General features: G+C 30.4%; 1 protein-coding gene across 1 annotated transcript; it reads left to right on the forward strand.

Annotated features, from left to right (window-relative positions):
- The first annotated feature begins 3,493 nt into the window (after positions 1 to 3,493).
- Positions 3,494 to 5,287, forward strand: LOC145953440 (uncharacterized). Its single transcript, XM_083067394.1, has 3 exons — positions 3,494 to 3,629; positions 3,707 to 4,324; positions 4,455 to 5,287. The coding sequence occupies exons 1-3, from the start codon at positions 3,494 to 3,496 to the stop codon at positions 5,285 to 5,287; spliced, it is 1,587 nt and encodes a 528-aa protein (XP_082923520.1).
- The last annotated feature ends 13,653 nt before the right edge of the window (positions 5,288 to 18,940 follow it).

Consider the following 18,940-nt stretch of genomic DNA (forward strand, 5'->3'; position numbering starts at 1 on the left):
AAGTAAAAATTACTAATCCCCTTTGTAGTTAATCTTTACCAAATTCTTTTCAATGAAAATTATTTTGGATGTTTTTTTATGAACTATGATAAGCTAGCCGTATAAAAGCAAGTAAAACAAGGATTAAGCAACAAAAATTAAACTACCTAAATGTGTCCTAAGGTGAGAGCTTGAGAGATACCAAAGATCAATCAAGGACCACTCCCACCAAGTACTAACAAAAATTCTATTCCTAAGGAGAGATGGTTGTGTACCAAAGACACTTCCAAGACACTCCTTGAAATGGCCAAATACAAAGTATAAACAACTAAGAACAAGTGGCTAAAATAAAGTATTAAAAACAGCCACAAAGAATTAGTGATGGATTAGTGACCAAATTTTGCAACAAAATTCAAATTAGTAAGGTAAAATCGGTCACTAAAATCCGTCACTAATGCTTATACAATTTTTTTTTTAAAATTTAAGTACAATCTTCAATTGAATCTCCAAGAAGTCTTCATGGAATTGCTAGGCCAGCCACTTCAAATTTCCAGCCACAAGTGTTTGGTGTTTGATAGCCAAATCCGAAAGCCTCCTTTTCCCTTTCCTCCTCCTTTTCTTAGTCCTCTTTTGATGACCCTTGTAGAACTAGCTTCTAAGGAGATAAACTAGGTCAAGCATAAGTCACATTTGAGTTCCATGATGAATTCAAACAAAGACAAGTATGGAAGAGTTTTAGGAAAGAAGATTAGAATAGAAGAAGTGAATATAGATGACACAAGACAAGATTAAACTAGGTCAAGGAAGAACAAACCTAAGAAAGGTTCTAGAGTAGATGCACAAAACCAAACACTCAAAAATAGGTGAGCTGAAAATTCCTTTTAATGACTCCAAAACAAGTAGAAACCGAGAAGAACAAATTGAGAAATTAAACTCCTTAATTTGGCTTTTACTTTTCAAATTAGGTTTAGCATATTTTTTTTTTTTTAAATTCACTTTTGATTTTGAACTTTTCTTTTTTTCTTTTTTTTTTAAATCTTAGGAGTTGCCTTTTTCTTTAAAAGAACCTCACAAACTCTCGGTCACACCTTAAGTGAAACACCAAAACCGAATTCAAATTGAAATTCAAATGCCACACAAATTAGTTCAAAATGTAATGAACATGTGACATGCTTTTGTTGCTTGGTTGGTTTATGTAGCACATGCACGGTTTTGGCTCCAATTTTCAAATTCAAATTACAATCCTAACACAATTTTTCAGCACACACCAATGATACAAGATCAAACACTCACGGATTGAAGAATTTTTGTGTAAGACATTTTTTTCAAAATTTTGGAAGCCTAAAATTCTAAGAAAACTACTAATGATCTAATAGTAGTTTATGAACTCAAAAATGAAACAAAAATTCATGAGCTTATACCAAAGAAAAGAAATGGATCTCGGCCAAATCCAGAAAATGGTTTCAAGGTGCAAATCAAAAATCAAGGATCAACAAGCATAGCTAAGATAGATGAACATAAAAGAACTACACAAACCTACTAGACATGGATTTAAAAATAAAAGACTCAAGCATTTAAATGACCGAATAAGATGCAAAGATGACTCAAACAAATTCAAAGGCTATTAGGCAGAAAATTCCTAATTAAGCACAAGAGAATGGAGCATGATTCATGGAAGCAATTCAAAGTAAAATGCATATATGAATCACTCAAGCAAATCCAAAACTAGATCCATCAATTTTAAGACAAGAAAATAGATCTAGGAAAGAATCAACTCTAAAATGACATGAACTCAAACATTGAACAATAAGAACACAAGATGACAAGTTGAACCACGGATCAAAATTCAAGAAGATGACTTATCTCTTGAAGACCGAAGCTCTTGATACCACTTGATGAGGTTCCACTTGGAAATCCTCAAGAATTCCCTCAATGCTCCTCGGTTCCTTGGAAGATTGACAAGGAATGGAGGCTCCAAGAAGCTCCAATGTGACTCTAGCTTGCGTCTAGCTAAGTCCGGAAGAAGGAATGCTTTCCTAACTCTACAAGGAGAGGATCTCAAGTAGGGTAGAGTTTAGGAAAGTGACTTTCGGATAGGCAATTTCTATGGTAAGAAATCTCATCAATATATCATCCAAAAGTATCCTACAATCCGGCCATACAAGTATTTATAATAGAAATTAGGTTAAGGGTTTAAGTTGGGTTCACCTAGAGTTAAGTAAAACCATGGTATGGTTAACTTAACTCTAGGCGCCAAAATTTGAATTCTAAAATTCAAATTTTGGTGCCAACCGGCCACCCCCCCATGTGCACTCATTTGGCATGTAATTAGGAAGCTATTTGAGTTGCATTTCGGATCACACCTTGTGCATGTGTAGCACATGGCCGAAATGCACTCCAAATGTGCTTCTAATTACATGCTAATGGAGATTCACATGTAACCTAATTATCCCTAAATTCACATGACCTCTAAATGACATTCCTACACTACTAGGCCGAAAATACAAGGCCCAAAAGAAATACATGGCACTAAGGCCCACTCCTATGCTAACCCTAATCTAATGGGCTTGAAACAAAGCCCAACAAAATAAAGTAGTGGGCTTTCCTTGGGCTTGGGCCCACTCTTCATGCATCATCCTTGCCATGGCTCTAGTAGTTGGGCCCTTAGCCCATGGGCCTCCTCCATCAGGGATGTATATTAAACGAGGTTTAACTTTGGATATATTAAAGAGAAGGATTTACAACAAATTTCATCTTAAGTCAAATCAAGTTATATTATCTGTAACTTACAGATTTGTTGTTTCACAGCATGGTGAGAGCAGATATTCTTCATTGGAATTGAGTGACGATGATGATGTACAATGCATGATAGAAGCTTTTATGAGTCAGAATGTGATGCCAATAATGGAATTACATGCTGAAATAGGTAACTTAGAATCTTCAACAATTTCGTTAGAAAATTTGTCAATTCAACGATCACCGGTGATGACAAGAGACGAAGATGAAGATGACGAAGATGATGAAGACTATCATGTTTCATTATCATATGAAAGCAATGATGAATCAAATGAAGATGAAATCGATAATTGTGAAGTATCTGATAGTGACGTGGAGTCAGATGCTATTGTTGAAAGTCCAATGGTTGAACCAATTTCAATGTATCCATCTACTGAAGGTAACGTTTGAAAATTAAATTTGTCAACAATTTGTGTTATTTGTTTAAAAAATTTTGTTTAAATTAGGTGGAAGTGAATTTTGGGGTAATTTACCTCACTATACTAATATCAATTGGAGTCATCCCGATGAAGAAGAAATCTCAGGGATGGATGTGGCTAATAATTGGTCTATTGGCGAAGATTTATATGTTGGATTGGAGTTTAAGAATAAAGATGCAGTAAAAAATGCAGTAAAGCAAAATGCAATGAGAATGCATCAGAGTTTTTATGTAGTTGAATCGAAAATGACAAAGTGGGTTGTTAGATGTCCAAATGCGCATGATGGATGTCCATGATACATGAGAGCTATTGAGTCAAAGAAATCTGACAAGTGGAAAGTGACTCAATGGGGTGGACGTCATACATGTTTGAACATGTCTTTGTCACAAGATCATAATAAGTTGGATTCTGAGCTAATTGCATCATTTATACAAGGTAAGTTCTGCAACTGCAACTTATAATATTATATTAATAATAATTTATATCACTGATTTTGAATATTTAATATGTAGGAATGGTTAACCAAGATCCAACAATCAAGATTAGCCTTATCCAAGAAAGAATAACATCTCAAACTGGGTTTAAGATATCATATAGGAAGGCTTGGATGGCTAAACAAAAAGCAATTGTTAAAATATTTGGTGATTGGGAAGAATCTTATGCTTTTTTACCCCGGTGGCTTAAATACATGAAGGAAATTGCGCCTGGATCTTTTTATGATCTGTGTCATGATGAGTTTTTCGTTGGTAATCGTTGTCACCGTGGTTATCGTCAGTTTCACAGGTTATTTTGGACATTCAAGCCGTGTTGTGATGCATTTGATTATTGTAAACCCCTGATACAAGTTGATGGCACTCATCTGTATGGGAAGTATGGAGGCACACTGCTTATTGCCACAACACAGGATGGTAATAACAATGTTCTTCCTCTGGCATTTGTTGTGGTGGAAGGAGAAACATTACTTGCGTGGTCATGGTTTTTGGCTCATTTGCGGCTACATGTTACAAATAAACAAGGAATATGCTTAATTTCTGATCGACATCGTAGCATTAAATCGGCTTTTGACAACGAGGCACTTGGTTGGAGACCGCCAAATGCATATCACAAGTACTGCATTAGGCACATTGCAAGTAATTTTAATACTCGATTCAAGGATGACAAGCTAAAATAACAACTTGTGAAGTTAGGTAAGGAAAATTATTTTAAAATTATTCGTAATTTCATTATTCTAATTGTGCATCATTCATAATTTGTATGCAGGGTATACACCATGTAAACACATTTTTGATCGTAATCTGGAAAAGTTTTGTCAATCTAGCCCTGATGTTCAAAGGTGGATAGGAGGAGTATCAAAAGAAAAATGGAGCATGGCATACGATGCAGATGGTCGGAGATACGGTCACATGACAACAAATTTGTCTGAATGTGTTAATAAAGTTTTAAAGGACTGTAGAAATCTGCCTATCACTGCATTAGTGCGATCGACTTATACGAGGTGTGCTGAGTATTTCAGTACTCGTGATAGTCGTGCTTTATCTGAAGTTTCATCAGGGAAAGTTTTCGTTTCTAAATTGGTTGAGGCTTTGCAAAAAAATCAAGAAGAGGCTTGTTCCCACCAAGTTTGTAGATATGACATTCAAGCTTCAAAATTTGAGGTTGAAGAGGCATTTGATCCAGTAAGACAAACAGGGGGAAAGAAATGGGTAGTTAATCTAAATGAACGATACTGTCAATGCGGAAAGTTTACAGCATTTCACTATCCTTGTTCTCATGTTATAGCTGCATGTGGTGTCGTTAGCATTGATTACTACCAGTTTATAGATCCAGTTTATACAAATGATTATGTTTTAAGAGCCTATTCTGGTCTTTGGGAACCAATCGGAAATGAAGACTTAATCCCTCCAAGTGATGAAGACTGGATACTTGTCCCAGATCCAACATCTGTGCGTGGGAAAGGCCGACCAAAATCAACCAGAATTAGAAACGAAAACGACTGGGTTGAAAGCTCAACGCGACGACAAAAATGTGGTATATGTAAACAAGAAGGTCACAACAGGCGCAATTGTCCGAGAATATGTAACCGTGGTGAATAGTGTTTAATTTTTTTTCGATGATTACAATTTTTTAAAGTTAATCAAATAGTTCATAAATATACAATGTCTAATCATCATCCTCCTCATCCTCCTCATCTTCCTCCTCATGATGACCAACACCTCTAACAGTACCAGGAGTGAGAATGCATCGTCGTCGTCTTTCTCTTGCCGCCCTTTGAGGATTTCTACGAACATGTCGCTCCGATGGTGGATGACTAGCCTCAGCTGAAAACTGTGGTTGCAAATCAACCCCTGTAACATCAAATTTAAAATACAAATTTAAATTATTAATAATAAATAAAATAATAAAATAATAGACAAATTAATTAAATTTTATATTACCTTATGTATAAGCATGAGTGATATAAGCATCATCATATGGAATATGATATGGGGCTTGCTGACTATGCTGCGTGTCATCCTGTGGCCCACTTGGTTGTGGAGTTGCAAAAGGAGATTGCCCAAATATGGCCATCATTTCTGACGAAATGAAGGGCTCGGGTGATGCTGCGGGCCTGTAAAATAAACTGTAATTAAATGAAAATAACACAGAATTAAATTAAATAAATTTAATTATGAAATAAATATAAATCACACAGAAATAAATTAAATCATTTTCAAATTTAAAATTAACTTTCTTTTAAATAAATATAAATTACACAAAATTAAATTAAACCAATTTATATTTTAAATACAATTATTTACGAAAAAAATTTATCCTAAACAGAAATAAAATAAAGCAATTTCAAATATAAATAAATAAAAATTACATAAAAAATCAATTTATCAATTTAAAATTTAAATATATTTCTTATTTTAATTAATCTCAATTATACTGCAATAAATCAAATCAATTAACAATTTAAATATAATTAATTTTCATATATATATTATTGACACAGAATTAAGTTTATTCAATTTAATATATAATTCACAATTACAGTAAAAAATTGACTTACAACTAAAATTCTAAAAAACACATATTTAAAACCAAATAAATTGCAGAAAATTACAAAATTTAAAACATAATAAATCATAAATACCTCGTATGATATAATATCCCAAAAAAAACACCAACAACCTGAAATAACATAAATGTATTATTACATAAATTTTTTAAATTAAATAAAAATCAAAATAATTAATTTTAAATAACAGTTATAACACTTATAAATATCCTATAACGACTTCTAAATCAATTATAATCAGAAAAAATTAATTAAATATCCTATAGCGACTTTTAAATATTATGAAAAAAAATATAACCTCAAAATATAAAATTTACCTGAAACGAACAACAGCCACAGAACAGATCCAAATAAATTAATACCTATTTCAAACGTTTAAATTATTGTTAACTTAAACATAAAATAAATATAAAATATTTAATAAAATAAAATTATGAAAACGAAAAAATTAACAGAACAGAAACTTACCCGAAGAAGAAGGAACGTGAAAGTGAAAGTGGGGGAGGGGACCATCTGTTTCATTTTATAACTGTAAAATTAAATTTTTTTACCCCAACTGCAACACGTGTCACCATCCTATTGGCCACGCTTGCGGTGAATTTGAAAAGGCTGGGCCACGTGTCACGTTGTAACTGGTGGCGCTATCAGCCACAGCGCCTGTAAGGCGCTACAAGCCACAGCGCCCCTTTTTTTTTTTTTTTTTTTTTTTTTTTTCCTTTTTATTATTTTTTTCCACATTACATTACTTTTTTTTGAAATAACTAAATTTTTTCTTATTTCAGTTCTTTTTTCCGCTTTTTTATCCGAATTTTTTTTTAATTAATTTATCAATTCTTATTTTTATAAAATATTTTAAATAAATTATATTTTTTGGTTTTTTTATTTTTAAAGGAGGCACTATCGGCCACTGCGCCTGTAAGGCGCTACAAGCCCCAGCGCCCCTTTTTTAATTTTTTTTTTGGTTTTTATTATTTTTTTCCACATTACATTACTTTTTTTTAAAAAAACTAAATTTTTTCTTATTTCAGTTCTTTTTTCTGCTTTTTTATCTGAAATTTTTTTATATTAATTTATCAATTCTTATTTTTATAAAATATTTTAAATAAATTATATTTTTTGGTTTTTTTTATTTTTAAAGGAGGCACTATCGGCCACTGCGCCTGTAAGGCGCTACAAGCCCCAGCGCCCCTTTTTTAATTTTTTTTTTGGTTTTTATTATTTTTTTCCACATTACATTACTTTTTTTTAAAAAAACTAAATTTTTTCTTATTTCAGTTCTTTTTTCTGCTTTTTTATCTGAAATTTTTTTATATTAATTTATCAATTCTTATTTTTATAAAATATTTTAAATAAATTATATTTTTTGGTTTATTTATTTTTAAAGCAGGCGCTACAAGCCCCAGCGCCCCGTTTTTAAATTTTTTTTTTGTTTTTATTAATTTTTTCCACATTACATTACTTTTTTTAAAAAAATGTTATTTTTTCTTATTTCAATTCTTTTTTCCACTTTTTCTGGAAATTTTTTTATAATTCATTTATCAATTTTTATATTTAACAATTATTATAAAAAAATTTTAAAAATGCGCTGTGACTCATAGCGCCTTTGGGGCGCTTGGAGCCACAACGCCTCATATTTTGTTTTTTTTTTTTCGTTTTTTAATTTTTATTCACATAATATTTGTTCAATTCTTTTGAGATGTTTACGAGGACTTAATTAAGCATTTGCACTTACTATTTTCTGAAAAGATGCCTTTGGTGATTAAGAGAAATGGTTGATCAATGCTATATTCGGTTGAACAAATTTAACAAGCTATTTTTTTTTTTAGGAATTTCAAATTTTTTAGATGAGAAATTCTTAAAGAATTTACTATTTAAGTATTTAAAAAAAATTTAAAATAGTAAAATTTTAAAATCTTTTAAGAAAAAGTAAGTTTTGAAATTATTCATATTTCTTTTCTTTCTTATCTCATTTATATATCCTTTAGCTATTTTTTTTCTTAAAAAAATATCAAGTTTTTTTTTAATTATTGAAGATTCAATTTTTAAAAAAAAAATATTAAATAATGTTTTTTAAAAAAATATTAAATATTTAAAAATTGACTAAAGTTTATTTTACGAAGTTTAATTTTAAAATTTGAATATATATATATATATATATATATATATATATATATTTAAAATCAAATTCTTCCTATCATATAAATTAAATTGTCTTATTCAAACTAAAAATTAAAATTAAAATTAATTTATCTAATCAAAATATTTAATGAATGATGAAATTAAAATTAAAATAATTTAAATTTTAAAATTTTAAAATTTCATTAATTTTGAGAATACCTCATCCAAATACAACTTTTAAATATTTAATATAATTACATCATTAAGATTTGAATTCGAAAAATACCCAAATCATTCATTAGTTGAAGACCTATTTCATTGTACAAATAGTTAGTTGAACCTACTATCATCATTTACTATTTGTATTTTGTTGGCCATAAATAGTATGACCGTACTACTTGCACTTGTTGCCTAATTCAAATCCTTTACTATCAACCAACCATGTATTTTGCACGAAAGCTTAAAATTATATGTACTAGAACAATTTCAACATAAGTTTTATTAGTACTGTGTATAAATTCTTATATTAGAAATTTGTTTTAATGATAAAAAATAAATATATTTGGATTTTGGATTATTATATGCCTAATAAATATTGCCCTCTGGGTACTATTTTGCTGCAAATAGCAACAATAAAGTGGATTTCTTTAAGAGGATTTAGCTTCTTGAGGTACCATACAAAGTCAAGATGAATTTTGAAAGGAACTATCTTAGAAGTTGGGTGTTAATGATCATTGTCATTACTTGTTTTGCACTGCTAATTTGATTTAGTTTAAAATTAATTTTGATCAATTTGAATTTGATTTTTTTTGTGTGTGTTTTGAGGATAAATAAGAATTATACTGAGTTGTTCTAACTTGTTTATTGTCCTGTGTTCTTTTAATGATGATAAGATGTTTTTGACTTAATATATTTTAACGAAATCTTAAATTTGTAATGATATTCTTTTAAATATATAATAATACAAAATATATCTTTAGTTTTATATTTCTTTAATTTTATATTTTAATTATATATTAGTTTAAATTAACATATTATTTTAATCATGATTGTTTTATTTAATATGTTTTTATCTCAATTGAATCGTATTTGAATACAAATGTATAATCTAATTAAATTTCAAATTGAGCGGAAAAAACATAAACCTTTTCCGACCAATCTTGTAAGTTGTAAACAACCAACAACGAAAGATACAATTTATTTGTTTTTTTTCTTTATTTTACTTTGTCTTGTAAGCTCTGTTTTCCTTTATCTATAATTTTATAAATAAAGGAAATATTTTTTCATAACAAATTTTGGACCATTAAATTTTCAATTATTTAAATAAAAAATATTTTTTTTAGTAATTATTATCATTCAATTCTATCAACAATCATCTAGTTCATCTTTTTTGTTCATGAATATTCAAAACTAATGATTAAAGTATATTTAAATAATGAAAAAAAGCTAAAATAATAAATAATTTTTTACTAAAACCAAAATCATAATTTTTAAATAAAGACTAAAATCATAAAATAGATATATTATAAAAAATAAAAGCATATTTAAGCCTCACATTCCTTTATGAGTAGTAGGGTGAAATTGAAATTTGAATGAAACCTATGGGCCTTTAATGCAGGGCTTGACGATGAAAATGGGTAGGCTTGTCCAATGCCTTTAATGGGCTGTGTTTTGTTTAAAGTGGACAATTGTGGGGCTGGTCCATGTCAAAGCTCTGAGGCTATCTGGGCTCTCTTTGTTAGAGTTCGGTTTATGCATTTGTTCATAAAGCATTAAACTAAACAACGTACAACTGTTTACTAGCTATGGAAAATTGAATGCCACTCATCTCCCCCATAATCTGAATTCTTATCTTCCAAAGAAAATTTCCTTTCAAAAATGTTATGGGACCTTAGGTCTAGTTATAGTTTTTGTATTTATTAATATACTAGAAGGGATTAGAGGACATGTCTCAGGCTTTTCACTTAGCCTCTTCGACTATCAAAATGACCAAGAGTAAAACTTAAAATATGGATAAGAAGTATTATCATCTGCCTTGATTGTCTCAATGATCGAGACAATCAACTAGTGATGAGTTCACCTTTACATATGTACTCACTTGCTTACGTAGGACGGTCTCGACAAATGATCATGATAACCATAGCTCAAATTATTTAGAATTGTCGAACTAATAAAGGAGATAAATAAGATTAAGAGATTAACCTATCATCAATAATTGTATTACCTAAGTGGAAATTAGGAACCAAAAATCTAACAGATCCAAACCTATTATAGTCAGTACAAATAGTTACATAAATTGAGATAAAACTATTGTTCATTTATTATTATCTTAGATACTTGATTTCGTCCTAACTTGAGTATTAGAGTGCCTTTTTTAGGCACCTCGTCTTTCATATCTAACTATCTTTTTTATTTAATTTCTATTTTTTCTTCTACTTTTTAAATCTTTATCTAATCATCCCACTAGTGCAAAAAAATAGATACAAAATTAGGCTTTTATGTTAGGGTCATTTATGGTATTTATCTAAGGGGATATTTATATTTATCAAGAGAAAGGTTATAACTTTGTTATTTTTATAAGATTATTTCATACACAATTCTACACTGATGAGACATTGTCCGTTTTATGCCTAACATAATTACTTCCATGCCCAACGTTGAGAAGTTAGAGACCCCTTAGGTGTTACCATGCCCGATGTAACGTCTGTTATAATTCTTAAATTAGTGATAAAACAACATCTTTATTATAGGTTATTAATTCAAGTATAAAATTAACATTTGTAATTTGGTATATTTGATTTCATAATTATATAAAAGTAAAATGTATAGATATGCCAAAATTCAACATAAAAAAATAAAAGAAAATTTTCGTGCACTAATGTACATATAGTAAGGTTATTAATACATCATATCATGTAATAGATACATATAACGTTATATATATTAGTTTTATCATCTAAGTGAAAGAAAAAGGCCTTATTTACAAACTATTTTTCCTTCACACTTCTACTAGAAAAATTACATCTCATGTTGAAATAAAGTTACTATTGGGTTAATGTGATTGGTTGGAGATAGATAGAAAATAACTACTATAGAACCATTATCAGTAGGAGTTTCCTTGTTTGGTGAAAATACAAAGGTTGATAACCCTACACCTTAAAAGGTAATTAAATTGGTAACTACATCAATGCTCCAATTTGTGCCAGAGAATATGCCCGAGATAACTTTAGTAAAAGGATCGGGAATTGCGAGAAGATCCATCTATTTTACATCATATTTAATTTAATATTTGCAACAAGAAAAATAAGGAGTGAGAACAATTATCCATGTGGAAGAACATATGCTAAAGTTTTTTTGAAGAAAATAAAGGTCAAGATAAAGCAAGCTGATCAAGAAGCAAGATCTCAAGTAATAACTAGATAAGTCTTGACTGCTTAGCTTAGTATGTAAAATGAACTTTTAGAATTTGCAAATTTTACTTGGCCATTAAAATAAGGATTTCAAGAAAACCTAAACTTAATCTTTTTGAATATAAGAATAAGTTTTTTGAAAAGAAAGAAAAAAGAGTATTCAAAAGATTAAAGAAAAATATTTTTAACTAGAAAATAGAAGTTTTCTATATCTTAAGTTTTCATAAGCTAATTTTGGTATTATCAGTCTGGTAATGATTACCAGTACATGTAATCGATTACCAGAGGATGAAAGTTTCTTTGTTCAAAATTGAAATGTTAAACGTGCTCTGGTAATCGATTACTAGTTCTTGTAATCGATTACCAGAAGATGAAACTTCAAAATTTAAATTTAAATGATACAACGTTTCAAACATTTTGAACTTAAACCGTTGTAATCGATTACCAAGTCTTGTAATCGATTACCAGAGCCTATTTTCTAAAAAATTATAGAAAGTTACAACTCTTCATGAAAATACATAACCTAAGAAATAATTTTCTATAAATACCTATAATTTTTCAGAGAAAGGTTACGAACTCTATTGTGAAAATCATTTACAAAAACTACTTGCTCAAAGTCATTTGCAAAATCTCTTAAGAGTTCTTTAAGATCATCAAATTGTAATATCCACTCTTCAAAGAGAGTCATTCTGTAAAAACTCAATTGATCATTGGATCTGTAAAGGAGAAAAAGTTTTTCTCCTTGTTGGTTTTTGAATCTCAACACAAGGAAAGGGAATTCCGAGGTGTTGGAGGATTCAAGTCTTGTAAGGTTTACAAGAGTAGTGAAAATCTCAAGTGGGAGACTTAAGGACTAGATGTAGGCAGGATTGGCCGAACTAGTATAAAATCAAGTTTGCAATTCTTCTTCCCTACACTTTTATTTATTTTTTATTTAATTGTGTTTGAGTTGTTCTACATCATCATTTTTTACATACAAATTTGTCTAAGGAAATAAATTGATAAGAAAGTAAATGGAAAAGTTTTTACAAGAGGAAAATTTAGAAAACTTAATTCACTCCCCCCTTCTTAAGTTATACGAGGGTAAGTGGCTAACAATCCAATAAATACAAATAAATAAATGTAATATACAGAATTCTCTCCAACATGTATTAATTATATATTTTAGATTTTTATGTCAGTGAAATTTGAATTATTCTTATAGTGACTAGTCAAGATAAGGGAACATTATCATAATCTCAAATAACACAAGGATATTTCACCTTAAAATTTTACTCATTTAAATCACAAAACGAAACCTCCAACTACAAATTAATTCAAACCTTTATTTTTCTTATGACCATAGATTAACATTTATCTTTATAAAGAATGATGATATAATAATAAGAGGAGCTTAGGAAGATTAACTAAACTAGATTATAGTTAGAAATAATATAAAAATAATTAAACTAAATGATTTAGAATATTTTAATTATTTAGAATTTAGTATAATATAGTTTACAAAAATAAGGGGAGGTTAAGGGTATTAAACTAGTTAAACGACAGTTATAAATATCATAGATTAAACAAGAGATTAAAAACATTCAACTACTTAAATAGTTATAAATATCATATAATAATTAAACCAAATAAATTAGGAACACCTTGTGGGTTATTTGAAGTTAAAAATATCATAAATTAAGCAAGTAAAATGAAGTTAAAGACACATCACTAATTAAATATAGACAAATATAAAATAAATATAACCATATAAAAAATAAAATATTTATAAGAGATAAAAGTCTCGTCCCTTAGTAACATTTAGAACTATTGCCCGAATGTTCTACTCTTTTATTTCCCATTGTACTTCTCAATTCTCACTTTGTTATTTTACTTCACGTTTTCCCCTTCAGATGATCTTTAAGCATATTTATAGACATGTGAGTAATGGTTACTCATTGTTCACTTCTAACTAATTTTTTTTTTTCTTTCCATTACTTAGAACTCCAACTTCTTGTTACATAATTTTGATTCTTATTGACAAGGCTTATACGTAGCCTCTGATCATATAGCAGTACGTCACATCTTTCTATTATTTTAATAATTTAACTTTTCTAATAATTTATTATATATATATATATATATATTTTTTTTTTTTCTTCTCAAACACACACATATAAATATAAATATTTATATTTATATTTTATTAAAATTAAATAACAACTTAAAAATAATCAAAATATTATATTTTGAAATATATATTATGTCAATTTTATTTTATAAAAATAAAGTAATATATATATATATATATATATATATATATATATATATATGAGGGGGTATGGGGGGAGGAAATATATGAGAGGGGGAGGGGGTGTGGGGGGAGGAAGGGGATTACTGCATATATATATATATATATATATATATATATATATATATATTTTTATATATATATATTTATATAATATATTTTTAAAGAGGAAGATTATAATAATACCAGTATAAATTTTACTAAGTATTACACCATTCAATAACTTTATATCAAATGTGAATTTTGTAAACCTAATTGTTAGATTGAAAGTTTTTTACTCTTATATCATATATACAAAATTTTATATTAATCTAAGATGATTTAATACTTCATTTGTACCATATATACAAAAAAAAATTACTCTTAGATTATATATACAAAATTTGATATAAACATATAAAATGATAAAATATTAAAGATAAAACATTTGTACCATATGATAATAATGTAACTAAAAAATGGTATTGAAATATTATAGTAGAATTTAGAATATTACACCCGATATCAAATTGCTCTAGGTGGGACACTCCTCGCCCAACATGGGGAAGTTAGAGACATCTCTATCATTTCTGCACCTAACATGACCCTCTCCATACCTAGCATGTAACACCCTAGTTTTCATACTTTTTATGGAGGGTATTTTAGTAATTTTCATAAGATTTATTGAGGTGATTTAGTAACCCAGAACGGGTCGTTCTCAAATTGAAATGGGTCATTCCAAACTACTAAAAAGACCTAATTTTGGTAGCCCAAAACGGGTCGTTCAAACCACCAAAATGGCCTATAACCCTAGTTGGGAACGGGTCGTTCCAAAGTTGGGAACGGACCGTTTCAAATATGGTCATTGTGTGTTAAAACACAACCTGAGAACAGGTCGTTCTAGTTTTAGAACGGGCCATTCCAGATGCCAAGTTTACACATGCTGAAAGGGTCCAGAATAGGCCGTTCCAGATTCAAAACGGGTCGTTCTGGCCACTCTAGAAATCTATAAATAGAGCACTCTAGCAATGTTTCTAAACACTCTCTAAAGACCAAGGAGAACCAAGAGAAGGAGATCAACCAGATTTCGCTCTAGCTTCGTCTTCTACTTATCTAGGTAAGGGGGGAGTGAGAAACCTTGCTCGGGGTGTAGGAATAATTGTTGGGTAGTAAGATTGGCCCCTAATCCCTTGCCTAGGGATGGCAATGGGGCCCCATGAGGGCGGGTAGTAGTAAACCCGCCCCCACCCCGCTGGATGAAAATTGGCCCCATATCCACCCGATATCCATGCGGGTATCCATTAAGCGGGTATCCATGAATTTCTTAAATACCCACGGATATCCATGGATATTTATAATTTTTTTAAGAAATTAAAAAAATCATATTATAAATAATTTTAAGTTTATATTTAATATCATTGAAATATTAAAACTAAAAATTCAGTGTTAATTTTGAACTTGTATTTAACATTAATTTTGTTGAAATAATAATAAAAATGCAAGATAATCAATAACTTAAAATACATCAATCTCACAAGTAAGTTAAAGTCTCATCACAAAGCTACAATAATTTAATCTCATAATTCCAAACAAAATAAAACAACTTAAAATACATAAATCTTATTGGTCCAATCAAAGCTAGAAAATTAATCAAATTACATCTAACATAATTCTATAACATGCTTAACACATGTTGGTAACTTCATCAACCTCACTTTTGTAGGAAAATAAGATGAGAAAGTGTAGTTTTAGGGTTATGTGGTACAAGGATAATTAGGATATTTAAGAAATATTATTAAACAGGTACCCGCGGGTATGGATATCATCATACCCGTCCCCGCCCCATTTATAAACGGATAAAAAATTATCCATTCTCATTATTCGCGGGTACCCAATTAGCCTATTCATTTATTATCCGTAGCAGATTTTACCCGCAAATACACGTGGGTGCGAGTATTTTTGCCATCCCTACCCTTGCCTGATGTATGCCTCTAGAAACAGGCAAAATATGAATATTTTCTATTTTACTTTATGAATATCTCGTTGTGTTCCTTGTGTGATGTTTAGTGTAAAGATGTGTTTAATTTAAAAATATGATCAATTTTGCTATGCTTTGTGGGTTCCTGAGGGAAAAATTTGAATGTTTTCAGTTTTGCTTTCTGATTCTTCTATTGTGTTCCTTGTTGAATAAAATGTATGAATATGTGATTAATTTTGAAAATAGACAAGTTTTGATATGAATTAGAGTGCTTTGTGGGTTCTTGTGGGAAACCCTATGAGGTAAAATTAGGAATATGATCTTTGGATGATTTTGAGGAAATATATGTAAAATTGATGATGGCTTCATGTTTTGGATAATTACTTGGTATGATTTATGTATTATTTTGACGTATATGACTATGATAAGTTTCTTGTATGAGACTATGTGAATGTGATGCGAGAATGTGAAAGGTGAACATATGATCTGTGATATGATATTATGAAATGATGCGACACGAGATGCAATGAGACGTGATAAGTGAAGTGTTGAGTTAATGAAATTGTGAATGTGTGACATGCATCATGTGCATTTACAAGCTAACAAGGTGTACCTTACGGTCACCGAAGATGTAACAAGCTAATAAGGTGTACCTTAGGGTCACTGGTGATGTAACAAGCTAACAAGGTGTACCTTAGGATCACTGGTGATGTAACAAGCTAACAAGGTGTATCTTAGGGTCACCGGTGATGTAACAAGCTAACAAGGTGTACCTTGGGTCACCAGTGATGAAATGATGAGAAATGTGATTATGAGACACGTGACTGGCGCCACATGCATTTATGAGTCGAGTCCATGAGATCATTGCATGATGAATGACTGTGCATGTGTTACTGTTGTATGTATAATTGGAATTTGTACTTAAATAATGTGTAGTTATGATTGTGCTTGTATGATTTGTGTGTGTTGCCTAATCGTTATTTCTACACTTGGAACCGAGTGAGATGTTTCTCACTCCCTTGTTGTCCTTTGTATGTGTTTAAAATTGTGTTATAGGTGATCATCAGCATGAGGATGTTGGTGATGAGGCTTATGCTTCAGTTGAGCATGCTCTGATAGGATATGTGACATCGGGGCATAGTTAGGCGTAATTAAGATTTCATTATTGTATTTTATTTTGGAAGAACTCATGTTTCATTTTCCGCATTTGTTCATATTTTAAGTTGATGAATATGAATTCTCTACTCTCATGTTATAGGAGTTCCACAATTTTTTTAACCCAATAAGATATTTCTTTTAATTATTATATAATTATGTTGGGGTAGAGGGTGTCACATTTAGTGGTATCAGAGCAAGTCGATCCATTCGACCATGAGTTATGAGTCTATTATGCTTGTTTGGTAGATGAATGATGGAATGATTTGATTGTGGAACTTATTGATGTGCTAGTGTGATGAATAACTATGTTTTTGTTTATTTAATTGTGTGTATTGTTTTCTTATAATTTGGCTGATGGGCATGATAAAGCTTAGATGATGTTGTTTATGATTGCTTATTTGTTTTGATACTTATTGCTTACGTAAGAAGTAGTGGTTGGGTGGTATCCCTCGTGTTGCGAGCATATGTGCAAGTAGTAGTGGACGAAGCATTGTGCTAACCAGTTAGAACTATTGGAACCTTGGATGCGGGTGAGACATTTATTTGTCGAATGTATTGAGAGTTTATGGTTGATGGAAATTTCTGGAATCTATAGTTGTAGTGATTGAATCCAAGGAGGTTGTATCTTGAGAATTGGAGTTTTGGTATTCTTGATGAGAGATTGAAATGTTGGTGATTTCTTTGAGTTTGGTGCTTACATGTTCACCTTTTATGGTTTAGGTAGCATGTGAGTTTTATTTTCTAAGTTTGTTGTGCTAAATATGTGAGTTGTTTTGGTTTAGGATTGTAGTGAGAAGCTTGAATATGAATTTGAGGTGTGAGTTTGAAAGGATTGAGGTATTTTCGTGGCCTTAGATGTTGATACAATATTGTTGTCTGGTTCAGGGGATGTTTTGCACTGCTGTTTTGTTGTGCCAGTACAAGTGCTATATTGATAGAATTAGATTTTTTGGTATTCATAAAAGTTGTAGCCTTAGACGTTATCTTTCCAATGGAACTAGAATCAGGTAAATTGGATGTCTAGAACTCTAGTTATAGTTGCTTTGGTGATCAGAGGTCTAGCTATAAGTACTGAATATATCTATTGTGATTTTTGAATTTTTAGCTAAGAAGATGATCTTTTTAGAATCTCATGTATGCACAAGAGTTGTAGCTTATTCTCTTAGCTTTCTTTTGAGATAGGATTGGGATCATTTGGATGAGTATAAATCTCTAGGTATAATTTTCTTTGGTAGTTGTTGAAGGGATATGTTCAGAGTCATGATGTTTTGAGTGTTAGGCAATGCAAAGATAAAAACTGATTTGGTTATGATGTTCTAAGGCGTTTTCATGTGGATTGAAAGGTTGTTTAAGGTTGTATGATGCTATGTGGTAAAGTTGGTTCATGTACATGCTATATGGAGTAAATGGTGACTGAGTCATAAATACTTAGGGATGATATATATTGATGTGCTTCCACTTGGAATGCACATGGATGCTTCTAGTCTTCACGGATGTCCTTGGAAGAAGCTTCAAGGATGGAGGTCCACGAAGACTCAAGGTGACCTAAGCTTGCACACAAGCTAAGTCCAAAGAAGAATGGTGACCTAGCTCTACAAAGAGAAGCACTCAAGGAGGGTAGAGTAGGGAACCAAGGTGACTTCGGAGGGATGAATTTCAAGATAGAAAATCTCATCAATATAATCCAAAGTAGCTACAAGTCTCGGTCATATAGAATATATAGGGAAAATTAGGTCAAAGTGAACCATGGGT

This window comes from Cajanus cajan, chromosome 11 (assembly GCF_000230855.2).
Source record: "Cajanus cajan strain Asha chromosome 11, NIPB_CcT2T_4, whole genome shotgun sequence".
Lineage (NCBI taxonomy): Eukaryota > Viridiplantae > Streptophyta > Magnoliopsida > Fabales > Fabaceae > Cajanus > Cajanus cajan.